Here is a 13,926-nt window from a genome sequence, read left to right as displayed (position 1 = left end):
CAGAGAAATCGTTCATGAAGGGAAGAGTCAATGGATGTGGCAAACCTCACTTTGTGTTATTTTAAGAAACTGCAACAACCACCCAGACCTTCAGCAGCCACCACCCTCATTAGTCAGCAGCCATCAACATTGAGGCAAAAGGATTACGACCTGCTGAAAGCTCAGATGGTTAGCATTTTTTAGCAATTAAGCATTTTTAAATTAAGGTATGTACATTGTTTTTTAGACGTAATGTTATTCCACACTTAATAAACTACCGTATAGTGTAAACATAACTTATATATGCACCAAAAAACCAAAATATTCATTTGACTTGCTTTATCGTGATACTCGCTTTGCTGCAGTGGTCTGGAACTGAACCCCCAGTATCACTGAGGTATGTCTGTATAGAGTAATCTCAGGTAGGGTACTGAATTGAAGGGTTAGTTAAATGCTCTGACACTCTTTGAAAGTAACAACTCTGCTCCTCACTGCTGGCTACCTGGGACAGGGGGAACAATGTGGTGGTCCTTAGTGGTCCTCTGAGTCAGGGCTCTATTAAATAAAAAACTTAGATATGACCGGAGAAATAAATGTCACTGCCCTTTTTATTCTAATTGTAAAGCAGAACTAAATATAGGTCACTATTTTGGTATGAAGACTCTTAGTTTATTTCTTTTTTTTTTTCAACGTTTATTTATTTTTGGGACAGAGAGAGACAGAGCATGAATGGGGGAGGGGGCAGAGAGAGAGGGAGACACAGAATCGGAAACAGGCTCCAGGCTCCGAGCCATCAGCCCAGAGCCTGACGCGGGGCTCGAACTCACAGACCGCGAGATCGTGACCTGGCTGAAGTCGGACGCTTAACCGACTGCGCCACCCAGGCGCCCCAAGTTTATTTCTGTTAAAAGAGGATATACGACCAAAGGTAATTTTCCTTTCTGAATTATAAACTTTAGTTCTTACTTCTCCTGAAAAATATTTCAAGTTATTGCCTAATTTACAGTATTTGAAGATAAATAATCCATGGCTTACATTCCATTAAGATTCCTTAAAAAAAAAAAAAAATCTAGAATGTATCCCATCCTCAAATATACATTTATTAAATAGCTTAACAGTGCCTGAGTTAATCTATTAGACTCCAAAATACAACAGTTTTTCGCACTATATGTGTATGAAAAGCTAGGTTTAGGAATCGTTGCTGTTACCAAGAGCACAGCCCTACAGTCACACCTTCTCATGATCTGATGCTTCAAGCATTCATATATTCTCTACTACACTGAAAAGGAATGCCCATTAATGAATCAGTTCATGCCTAGGTAACATCAATATAAATTGTGTACATAAAATTGAGAAACTAAGCAGGATTTTTTTTTTTGAGGAAATAAATTTAAGACTTTATTCTCTGCAACTCATTCCAATCGTAAGTGTTATATCTGAGAAGCTATGGTTTTTTTTTTTAAGTTTATTTATTTATTTTGAGAGAGAGGGAATTCCAAGTAGGCTCCACACTGGCAGTGTGGGGCCCAACGTGGGGCTGGAACTCATGAACTATGAGATCATGACATGAATTGAAACCAATAGTTGGATGCTTAAGCGAATGAGCTACCCAGGGGCCCCATATCTGAAACGTTTTGTTTATAGACAATAAAACAGATGAAATCTACTTGTTTAACGTATCACGTTAGCACAACGAAAAAAGTACTCAACTGGAAATCAGTAGAACTAGCTAGGTTTCGCTTTAAGCTCTGCCATACCTGTATGACCTTAGGCAAATCATTTAATCTCTGCAGGTTGAGAGCTCTGGTCTGCACTCTTCTGTGGTTTAACAGGATGAGCTTGCAATTAGGAGAGAGGCCCCTAGATGGTGCTGTTGTTCTGACTTAGGCTTTGTATTTTTTTTCCCCTCTATAATTACAGTGAAGTAAAAAGGCATAGGTTAGAAAATGATTTCCTATTAGTTCTGAAAAAAATCCAGTGTTAAATATTCAAAATGGCATTGAATTATGAATCATATGGTTCGTGTACATTTGGCATTAATTGAAAGGAATAAACTATTAATGATTATAACAAATATTCCCTTATAATTAGCTCAAATATCCATCGCTATTTCACTAGGTATATTTATCTCAGCTTAAGAAACTGAGATACTAAAATAAAAACCAAACAATTATTGTTAAAAGAGTACTGATGTATAATAAATCCTATAGAAAAAAAATTTTTTTTCAAATGCTAGTTCTAACAATAAATCTTGATAAATGCAGACTGTTTTTCACTATGAATGTTTCAGGCTGTATTTAAAACCTGTGATTTCCATGAGCCCAGTGACAGATATCTTACATTACCTCTCCATCTATATAAACAAAATCTACTTTTAAAAAAAAGTAGATTAGGGGCGCCTGGGTGGCGCAGTCGGTTAAGCGTCCGACTTCAGCCAGGTCACGATCTCGCGGTCCGTGAGTTCGAGCCCTGCGTCAGGCTCTGGGCTGATGGCTCAGAGCCTGGAGCCTGTTTCTGATTCTGTGTCTCCCTCTCTCTCTGCCCCTCCCCCGTTCATGCTCTGTCTCTCTCTGTCCCAAAAATAAGTTAAAAAAACGTTGAAAAAAAAAAATTAAAAAAAGTAGATTAAAAAAAAAATCTTTAAGTATTTTAAAGGATAAGAATAATGTATTAAGTGACTTCTCTAGTTTCAATCCACTAAAGAAAAAGGATTTGAAGATTCTAGTCTGAGTAGGCTTGGATGTACAATATCAGGTTTCATCTAAAATTACTGAAAGGAAAAAGTATATTTCTATTCCTCCCCTATGAAATTCACCGAGTGTAATATGTTCAATCAATACAGAGAACAAGGAAATACCTATGAAAACCCATACTGAGCAACATTCCGGCATTTTGTCACTTGACTGGGTAATAAGTGGCAAGCAAAAAAGGTGTCATGAAGGAGTGAAATGATACAAACTGTGAATTTTGTTTCAATGAAGATTTTTGTCTACAAATTAAGGAGGAAAAATACTGGATCTTGGGGATCTGAGATAGTATTGCTATATGTGAAAGCTTTCCATCTAACCAACCAATCTACCAATCATCCAACCAACCAACCAACCAACCAACCAACCAACCAACTTTTATTGAGTCTACATACATGGTGCAAAGGGCTGGAGATACAAAGGTACCATCTCCATTCTCAAAAAACTCAGTCGAGTATGAGAAAAGGACTTTGAAAAGTTCAGCTCAGTTTATTATAGTGTCAAATAGATTTACAACTATTGCACTTATCATTCTGCTAACACAAGGCCAAAATTTAAGAGGAATATTTTTCTCCAATAAAGCTAGGCTTTCATGATCTTTGATATATGATGTTAAAATTACACAGGCAAAATAACATACCCCCATCCTATTCCAGACACATCCCCACTTCCTTATTGTTGTGCACCTTGCTGCAAATAAGAATTTAGTCAAGATAACGCTAAGTCATTCATTTCTTGTAAAATTACTCTTGAGATTTGACAAGAGTTTTCTTTATACTGTCCTCTTTAACCAAAATGTAAGAAAAACAGCTCCCATATTCCCAAATCAATTGTAATCATGTAAATGGAAGATGAATTTCCATCAAAGACAGTAAACATCTCTTCCCTTACAAAAACCCCACATGGTGTTCACATAATGGTTTGACAACTGGCTGCCTAACTTTTGGACAATGGGAAATCATAACAAAAGCAAACAAGTGGTCTAGTACATGAATTCTTCTCAAAAATAGAAGAAAGTCATGAACATTGTTGGGCAAGTGTTTTACATTTCCAATGAAATTCTATTCCATTGATCTGTTTGAAGATTGTCTTCGACCTATTTGGCTTAAGCCCATAAACTGTAATTGATTCAGTCACATAAAGAACCACTTTTATCTTAAGCCTGGAATGCATAACAAATGGATACCAGGAAAGTGGTTTTTCATTTGCTCTAATAATTTGTTCAGGGATGAGCTGGGGGAAAAAGCCCAAATAACTATCAGCCTTCGGTCTTCTTAAATTATTTTTCATTCTGATTATAATGGGAAGAAATGAGCTGTGGGGGTTTGGTGTTTTCTGTTTTAACCGTTGCTCTGTATTCTGAGATATATGCAATTCATAATGTACCACTATAACAAGACAGTTTTTATATATTACTGGGGTAACGCAAAGAAAATGAATTTTTCTTTGGGTACCAGTAATTGTCAAAAGAATGATTGCAGATTCAGAAAATGTGCTTTATAATAACCCTGTTAACATAAAATATACATGGAAGAGAGAAGGTATGGCAGGTAGGTGGAATGATTGGTTAGTTGTATTAGCAAGGCATTTCAAGATGATTTTGGTTCTTTTGACTAAGATACATCAAATTTTAATCACCCTTAAATCCTTAGACAAAGGGGAAATACTTAGTAACACAAGGAGCATTCGATGAGCACGAGCTGATTCACCACGTGCTTATAAAGGCCCCAACTAGTTAATAAACTGCCTCACCTGAAGCAGAGATTTGCCCTGGTAATAAGGGATAATGCGCTTAAGTGGTTAGAATTAATTTGAATATCAACAATGAAATTTAGATTACCAACCATGTCCTGATAGTTACAGCACGGAGAATATCAAATGTCCTCTTTTTAAACTAAAGTAAAAAATGGAACAAGCATGGTTAATTTCCTTGTGCTGATGAAAAGATGTCTAAGTGCAACTTTTGCTTCTAAGCCTCCCCATGCTGCCATGTCACCTGACACTCTCCCCAGGGGAAGTGTCTGTCTGCCTTGCTAATCCTGCTTGATGTCTTCCTTGATAGAACATCAAGGCTTGCTTATGGGTTTCCATGTACAGGTTTCTACTGTGAATGAAAGCTGACTAAAAAATCATATTCTGCTTTCAGAAAATTCTAGTGTACCATGTACAGCATAGGTATTTCATTCAGTTTAAAAAAATAGTGCAAAAACATATCTGATAGTCAAAGTGATAGTTCAAGTGAGTTCTTGTGCTGAAAAACACAGTCAAGCTTCACCTTTAGCTGACTTGTCAAAACTGAACATAGTTTTTGGGAAATATTCCAGATTTTCCCATTAGTTCTCCACTCATCCAGTCATCATCTACAGATTCCAGCTCTGTTATGATGTCTCCAGCCTGTAAGAAGACAAAAATTGGAAATAATGATTAGTTTCTGTCGAGAATAAGCATGGTAAGCAGTCTACCTGGACAGGCATGGTTAATCTTCTCTTTATGTAACTCACTGATCCTGATTTGCCCAGGGGATTAAATGATACACCACAAAGATGATCTATACCTTATGACACCATTTACTTGTATGCCACTTCTCCTCAGAGCCTGTTCCTTTGCCTTTCTCACCCTTGCTGTACTTTTATTTTCCTGTTTGCATTTTGTGCCCTCCCCCCAATTACTCCTAATCTAAAATACTTCTTTAATAATAGTATTAGCTGTCCTAATATTATATATATAGTTTTTCACGTAATAATTACTTATTGAGTACCCACCATATGTCAGACACTGTTCTGAGCATTATGGCTACAACAATGAATTAAGACTTTAGTTTAGAGTAGGGAGACAAATAAATAAGCTGACAGAGGAGGACAGACAGTATGGGACTGCCTTCTCATCAGGGCAGTCAGGGAATGCCCCATTGAAGGTGACATTTAAACAAAGACTTGGAGGTAAGAGAATAAGTCCTGTGCTTATGATAGGTCGTGTCCTACCTTATGTACTTCATAGGAATTAACTCATTTAAACAACACTGCATCCTAGAGGTGGTTACTATTATCGTGCCATTTTAAGAGAGAGATCCTTACAGACTTCTGTATTTTAAAGAGAAGGAACGTGAAGCCCAAAGAGATCACATAGATTCCTTGGTGTCACATATCTAGTTAGTGGTAGAGACAGGATTCCAATCTAGTGTGATTTCGAGGGCCTGTATTGCTAACCATTGGGCAACATGGCCACCACATCTTACAGTGGACTTTTTACTTAGAAAGGCTTTTATTATAATTGCCTTTCCCAACATCCTGAGCATTTTGTACTCTACATTTATTCTTCCACCTAATGGTATCCTCCTCTACCATTTGGTTTATTCCATGCTTCTGTGGCCTCACGATCAAATTTACATTCTTTCCTGTCCTTAAAGGGCTTCTCCCTGACTCAGAACACTGATTTACCCTCATCAGGTTAGTCAAAGATGCTGTATGTCTCATTCATGTGAATGTTATAATTCCTCAACAGATGAGGACATAATTTTTACAATTATCTCCTGAAACTATTTTGTTCCTTATGGATTCTAACCATTTCTTAGAATCTGGGTTTAAGATTCTATAATGGTTCAAGATGACCCTGGCTACTTTTAAGAATATCTTTATCAGGCTAAATGGATTTTATTTGTAGCACTAGTACATTGCCCTCTGGAAAAATGGTTTGATTCAAGGCCTTTCTTTATGGAAAATGGAAAGGAAAAATGCTGACTATCAAATGTCATTAATTTACTTTACTCTGCCAAAATCCGTAAAAATTCTGGCTGTTCAAAATTTATATTATAAATAAGTTCCTTCTGGTTCCTAAATTATGACATAATAGTTGAATGAAACTTTTTTTTTTTTTTTGGCTCTGGTCCTTATGTACATACCATGTCAGTTTTCTAATGGCTAGCACAATTTCTTTTTCAAAAAAAAGTTCTACTAATATTCTGTAAATATTTAATAAAACATTAATGATTAACAATACTGACAGCTGTGAATTCCTTAACTAAAAAACTCTAGGGGCGCCTGCGTGGCTCAGTCGGTTAAGCGTCAGACTTTGGCTCAGGTCATGATCTTGCGGTCTGTGAGTTCGAGCCCCATGTCGGGCTCTGTGCTGACTGCTCAGAGCCTGGAGCCTGTTTCAGATTCTGTGTCTCCCTCTCTCTCTGACTATCCCCCGTTCATGCTCTGTCTCAAAAATAAATAAATGTTAAAAAAAATTAAAAAAAATAAAATAAAAAACAAAAAAAAGAATGCAGAATATCTCATAAAAAAAAAAAACACTCTAGAATTACCTTGCTTTCAGACAGTCATTTGTAAAATGAAGACAACCTATTTTCTAGAGGATACTATGAGGTCTGTTATTACACTGACATTAAGGCCAAAATAACATCTAAATACTTTGAATCCAGATTGTTCACTTGCAGTATAGATCACAAGAATGAAGTATGAGCCACTGATGCCCATGACTGAAAGGGACTATGGCAATGGTTTCCAAACATTTGGATTTTAAGGACCAAGAAATTAAGAGGGAAAAAAAAAAAAAAAAAAAAGGAACTGATGCAGGGTCACCAAATTATAATTCTGCATTAAGAAATATCATCATTTACTAACAACATTTTATAAAAGAAATGACATTTTAAAATGAAAAAGATAGAAGAAATTCTCAGAATGGAAAACTCCATAACAAAATAGAAGAGTCAGCAACTTTATACAGACTTTATCTCTGCATTGTCCCTTACTCCGTGACTCCCCAAGATTCCCGTTTTGTTTTAGACGGGTGTGGGGGTACCCACAACATCAAGTCTCATCTTGCCCAGTCACTCCTTTCTATTGTAGCCCCGCCTCTGGCTGCTTATCTCTGATGATGGAGAATTTCCCAGCGTCTGACATGGGCTGTTCTGACAGCAACTACTACAACACCCATCCTCCTTCCTCTTAGAACAGTTCCAGGGGCGCCTGGGTGGCTCAGTCGGTTGACCCTCCGACTTCGGATCAGGTCATGATCTCATGGTCTGTGAGTTGGAGCCCCGCGGTAGGCTCTGTGCTGACAGCTCAGAGCCTGGAGCCTGCTTCAGATTCTGTGTCTCCCTCTCTTTGACCCTCCCCCATTCATGCTCTGTCTCTATCTCAAAAATTAATAAACATTAAAAAAAAAAAAGAACAGTTCCAAAGTACTGTCCTGAGTGCTGTCCTCTGACCATGGTCCAGCTGTAGGCTGGGGAAAGAGGATCATGGAAATACTCAGTTTTTACTCAAAAAACAAACAAAAAAGAAGAGGTACTTCTTCAGTAAAGTAAGACTAAATTTTAGGCCTCTAAAAAAAACCTTTGCAAAGGAACTTAACCTTTTGGGATCATTTCCTCAAATTCTAATCAGTGTTTTTGTGGGCAATACTCCAGTGTCTTAGGAACACTACTGCAGCCACCATTGGTGGTAGGTACCATCTGATCTCAAAGAGGACAGTAGCAGGCTGCCAAGGCCATGTAGAGAATCATCCTTTTCTAGGGATGAATGAAAACTCCAATATTGTTGAGGTCGGATGTTACAAGGCCTAGGAATAAGGAAGTCGTTGGGGATTGTAGGGCTATCAAGTCAGGAAGGTTTTAAGGACCTAAACACCTTGCTGATAATTTAAATGTGCCCTATTCACCTTCTCTAATTCCGTCCATTAGAATTAGGGTCTGAGATCTGTTCATTCTTAGCTAATGATCAATACTTCACCCAAATGTTCCACCCTTCAGTAGAAGACACTTCAAAATTTATTAATGCGGTTACAAAAAGACACACATTCTGACCTTAAAGGAAAGTTCATCTTCATTCTCCCCATGGAAATCATATAAGGCTTTGGCCTTCTTCCCCTTAAGTGCTAAAGCAGACATACTTTTTGCCTCAGCTGTGAAGATACCAAAAATTCAAATATGTATAGAAAGACATTAGACTAAAACACAAATCAAACATTTTAAGAACCGCTCCCCCCACCCCCCCACCCCCACGCTTTTCATTCCCAGGACAGAATAATTTCAATTAATTTTGAATTTATTTAACTTGCAAAAAGGTGATGTTTTCCTAGCAGGAAAAAAACTATACAAAATACATTTAGTAGACAAAATTAGCCACTATTAAGTGAAGGCATTTTTGTCTTCCCCTCCCCCCATAACGCCAACAAAGTATATGAAGAGAGTTTCCATAAATTTATGAATCAACTCTTTCAAATGTAGGCAAACAAGTTAAACTGAGCATAGCCAGAGGGAAAAGAAATATATATCATTTCAAAGGTTTCAGGCTTTCTCCCCTTAGAGAGTAACTGTTATTTCTGTAGTTGTCACACCTTGGCAGGGCCGCACAAAGACTGCCGGGAAGATCCCCTCCCTGTCATGCAGTCTGCCCTTGTACCAGTCAGAGTCCACATGCTCAAGGATCAGGATCCGGTCTCCCCTCCTGAAAGCTAAGTCTTCACTGGTCTCTGCTGTAAAACTGTGAAGCGCTTCACACCATTCTCCAGAAAGACTATTATTATCCTGTTACAAATCAGAAGTTTGGTAAGGAATGTGAGATTTTATTTGACATTGATTTCTACAAAGCTTAAAAAGCAATGGGGGAGAAAGCTAAGGGGTCATAAGATTTCAAAGTCTGAACGCTTCTTTCAATCACCTAACATTTTATGTTGCTACCAGCTTTCAGAAATAAAAGTTTCCAATAACTTTTTTTCTTAAAAATATAATTCTAAATGACAGATACGATGGGATTTCTAGCTTTTCTGCTTTTAAAGTACATATAGTACTTAAGCAAAAACTTTTCTGTAAGTATGATCTATGACATTAGTTACATTAAAAACATTAGGTAAAAGCATATAGTATTTATGACACTATGAGAAAACTCTGGTAAAGCACATAATTTTCAGTGAAGCTCTTCTTTACCTAAATAATGAACAGGCTGTTAATCCCTGGTCTTTACCTGATTCAGAGGCTATCAGATTCCATACCATGGGACTTCATTAATTCACATTTTTAATTTTATGAGGTGTAGTTAGCTGTAAGGCTGCCAGGGTAATGACCCAAACATGGTGGGTTAGTATGATGGAATGCTCCAACAAGAATGCTTTTACCCCAAACACACCGGAGGAGGGTTTTGCTCTGCAAAAAGGTGTCTCTGCCAAGTCAAGATGGGAAGCCCATGTTTGAGGAGCTTAAGCAGGGAAGAGAGGATAATGCTAAGGCAAAGGGTTGGAGCTAGACAGGCCTAGGTTTCAGACCCACCCCCAGCTTCACCTTAGTGTTGCGGCAAGGATCAAATGAGGTCATGCATGTAAGCACACTTGGCACAGTGCCTAACACATCTTAAGTTTTGCAACAACTGATGGCTTATAATACAAAAACAAAAAAAGCAAACGAAAACCCCTCTTGTTCTTGCACTTGAGTAATCAATACTAACGAATGGTACTTTTGTTCCCAAGACATGTAGGCAGCAACATGAATATTTCCTTCTGGAGAACTGTAGTCACCTTCTTCCCTGTTTGATTTAATCAGTGCGTGGTGATGAAAGAATTAAGAGACACACAGCCCAATTACCAGTGACATATTGACAATGACCCCATCAGGCTCATTCTTCTACAATATGCTGCAAATAAACAATGGAAGTCATCCACATTCCTAATTCAGTTTAGACACTTCTGAAGTCATGCTACATAAAGTTTTTAAGCCATTTTTTCTCTCATTATACAAATATTACAAATGCTCCCAAACACCTGGAAAGTTTGAAAATGTATGAAGAAGTGAAGAGATGGGGGCGAAAACCCACCCACCTAGATAATCTTACCACCTAAAGGCAACTAGGCAATTGCATGTTAACAAATGTATTTCCTTCTAGTCTTTTTATGCTATATATTCAATTTCCCTATAACATATTTTCCTCCCATGACATTTATTTTATAAATCTAGTATTCATGGCCTCAGAACATTCTCCTAATAATGGTCATAGTTAGGTTGCTTCTAGTTTTTTCCTATTATAAAAACAGCACTATGACCATCTTTGTGACTAAAATCTTGTCCCATTTTTTTTATCCTTTTCTTGGGGTGAGAAACAATAATAATGTAATAATCTGTACTTTCTCTTTTTTTAAATTTATTTATTTTGACAGAGACAGCGTGAGCAGGGAAGGGGCAGAGAGAGGTGAAGAAAGAATCCCAGTCAGGCTCAGCACCACTAGTGCAGAGTCCTACTAGGGGCTCGATCTCACCAACCATGAGATCATGACCCGAGCTGAAGTCAAGAGTTGGACGCTTAACTGACTGAGCCACCCAGGTGCCCCTGTACTTCCTCTATTTTAGCATTCATATAATTACTTGTTTAGTGTTGAACTGTATTGAATCTTTGTTAAGTGGATAGGTTAATGGTATCTTATTGCTGCTTTACAAGGTATTTCTTTGATTACTAATAAGGTGAATTTTTTTTCTTTTTTTTTAATGTTTATTCATTTTTGAGAGAAAGAGTGAGAGAAAACATGAGTGGGAGAGGGGCAGAGAGAGGGGGGGAAAGAGGATCTGAAGAGGACAGCAGCAAGCCTGATGTGGGCTGGAACTCACAAACTGTGATATTGTGACTTGAGCTGAAGTCAGACATTCAACCAACTGAGCCACACAGGCGCCCTAGTTAAAAACTTTTTTAATATCAGGGCACCTGGGTGGTTCAGCTCCTTAAGCATTCGACTTCAGCTCACGTCATGACCTTACAGTTCGTGAGTTTGAGCCCTGTGTCAGACAGACAGTGCTGATAGCCCAGAGCCTGGAGCCTGCTTTGGATTTTGTGTCTCCCTTGCTCTCTGCCCCTCCCCTGCTTGTGCTCTCTCTCTCTCTCTCTCAAAAATAAATAAACATTAAAAAAAATTTAAGGGATGCCTGGGTGGCTCAGTCAGTTGAGCGTCCAACTTCAGCTCAGGTCATGATTTCACGGTTCATGAGTTCGAGTCTCACTTCAGGCTCTGTGCTGACAGCTCAGAGCCCGGAGCCTGCTTTGGATTCTGTGTCTCCCTTTCTCTCTGCCCCTCCCCTGCTCATGCTCTGTCTCTCTCTCTCTTTCTCTCTCAAAAATAAACACTAAAAAATATATATATTAAAAATAAATTTAAAAAGGGGCACCTGGGTGGCTCAGTTGGTTAAGTGTCTGACTTTAGCTTGGGTCACAATCTCACAATTTGTGGGTTTGAGCCCCATGTCGGGCTCTGTGCTGACAGCTCAGAACCTGGAGTCTGCTTCAGATTCTGTGTCTCCCTCTCTCTCTGCCCCTCCCCCACTCTCACTCTGTCTCTCTCTCAAAAATAAACATTAAAACTAAAGGACAACCAACGGAATGGGAAAAGATATTTGCAAATGACATATCGGATAAAGTATCCAAAATCTATAGTATCCAAAATCTATAGTATCCAAAATCTATAAAGAGCTCACCAAACTCCACACCCGAAAAACAAATAACCCAGTGAAGAAATGGGCAGAAAACATGAATAGACACTTCTCTAAAGAAGACATCCGGATGGCCAACAGGCACATGAAAAGATGCTCAATGTCGCTCCTCATCAGGGAAATACAAATCAAAACTACACTCAGATATCACCTCATGCCGGTCAGAGTGGCCAAAATGAACAAATCAGGAGACTATAGATGCTGGAGAGGATGTGGAGAAACGAGAACCCTCTTGCACTGTTGGTGGGAATGCAAACTGGTGCAGCCACTCTGGAAAACCGTGTGGAGGTTCCTCAGAAAATTAAAAATAGACCTACCCTATGACCCAGCAGTAGCACTGCTAGGAATTTACCCAAGGGATACAGGAGTACTGATGCATAGGGGCACTTGTACCCCAATGTTTATAGCAGCACTCTCAACAATAGCCAAATTATGGAAAGAGCCTAAATGTCCATCAACTGATGAATGGATAAAGAAATTGTGGTTTATATACACAATGGAGTACTACGTGGCAATAAGAAAGAATGAAATATGGCCCTTTGTAGCAACGTGGATAGAACTGGAGAGTGTGATGCTAAGTGAAATAAGCCATACAGAGAAAGACAGATACCATATGTTTTCACTCTTATGTGGATCCTGAGAAACTTAACAGAAACCCATGGGGGAGGGGAAGGGGAAAAAAAAAAAAAAAAAGAGGTTAGAGTGGGAGAGAGCCAAAGCATAAGAGACTCTTAAAAACTGAGAACAAACTGAAGGTTGATGGGGGGTGGGAGGGAGGAGAGGATGGGTGATGGGTATTGAGGAGGGCACCTTTTGGGATGAGCACTGGGTGTTGTATGGAAACCAACTGGACAATAAATTTCATATATTGAAAACAAAAATAAAGAAAGGAAGTAATAAAATAAATAAATAAACATTAAAAAAACAAAAATATTTTTAAAGTTTAATATCAGTCACTTACAGTATCTCTTTTATGAATATTCCAATCATGTCTTTTTCCTTGTTTTCTATCAGCATTTGCATGTCTTTCTAACCCATTTGCATGAGCTCTAATATACAGAGTAAAAGGAATTACCAATTTATTTCAAACATTTGTAACATGAATTGAAATTTTCTCTTGATACTTATGATAATTATGATTTTAATATTCCTCCAAGAGTTGAAACCTTTCACTACGGTTACCCATTCAAGAAGCCTACCTGAGAATTTGCACCAGAATCTTCTTTTTTGGCCTTGGGTGGTGTTTTTGTGCCTACGTTAAAAAAAAAAAAAAAAAGTTAAAACTTTACATGTAAAGACAATGTATTAGTATTGGAGAAAAACCATAGAGAGAGAATAAAAAGTCTGGGATTCCAGACCAGTCTCTTCATGTAATGACTAACTTTGACTGGTACCATCCTCCCTGGGTCTGTTTCATTTACTGTAAGGTAGGATACACATTAGTTATACTAGATAGTCCACTTCTGTTTAAAAGTCTATGATTCCTTACCATTTTTGATATGAAGCTATTGCTAACAACCTAAAACACCAAAACTAGATCTTTGTGAGAGATTACCACAACAAAGACTATCCCAATAATTAGTACCATTTAAAAACCATTTTTCAAAAAAAAATAAATAAAAACCATTTTTCTTTCTACTTTAACAAAAATATGGATTATTAAGCAGCTTATTATCCTTTTTAAAAAAATTTTTATATGTTTATCTTTGAGAGAGAGAGAGAGAGGGAAAG

At 37.9% G+C, this 13,926-nt stretch overlaps 1 protein-coding gene across 2 annotated transcripts in view; it reads right to left on the bottom strand.

Annotated features, from left to right (window-relative positions):
* Positions 1 to 3,192: 3,192 nt before the first annotated feature.
* The window catches only part of SH3D19 (SH3 domain containing 19), a 178,330-nt gene continuing 167,596 nt past the window's right edge, over positions 3,193 to 13,926 (bottom strand). Inside the window, exons 19-22 of one of the 2 annotated variants that reach the window (XM_053216870.1) lie at positions 13,394 to 13,447; positions 9,069 to 9,254; positions 8,536 to 8,633; positions 3,193 to 5,120 (exon numbers count right to left, since the gene is read on the bottom strand). In XM_053216870.1, coding sequence (XP_053072845.1) covers positions 5,016 to 5,120; positions 8,536 to 8,633; positions 9,069 to 9,254; positions 13,394 to 13,447 — 443 coding nt within the window. In that variant the 3' untranslated portion in view covers positions 3,193 to 5,015. Of the gene's footprint in view, positions 5,121 to 8,535; positions 8,634 to 9,068; positions 9,261 to 13,393; positions 13,448 to 13,926 lie in introns of those variants that run through there. The other variant, XM_053216871.1, reaches the window with a different exon arrangement.

The sequence above is a fragment of the Acinonyx jubatus genome, chromosome B1, assembly GCF_027475565.1.
Source record: "Acinonyx jubatus isolate Ajub_Pintada_27869175 chromosome B1, VMU_Ajub_asm_v1.0, whole genome shotgun sequence".
In the NCBI taxonomy this organism is placed as follows: domain Eukaryota; kingdom Metazoa; phylum Chordata; class Mammalia; order Carnivora; family Felidae; genus Acinonyx; species Acinonyx jubatus.
The sequence above is the reverse complement of the archived record's forward strand: the minus strand, read 5'-3'. Positions and strand labels throughout refer to the sequence as shown.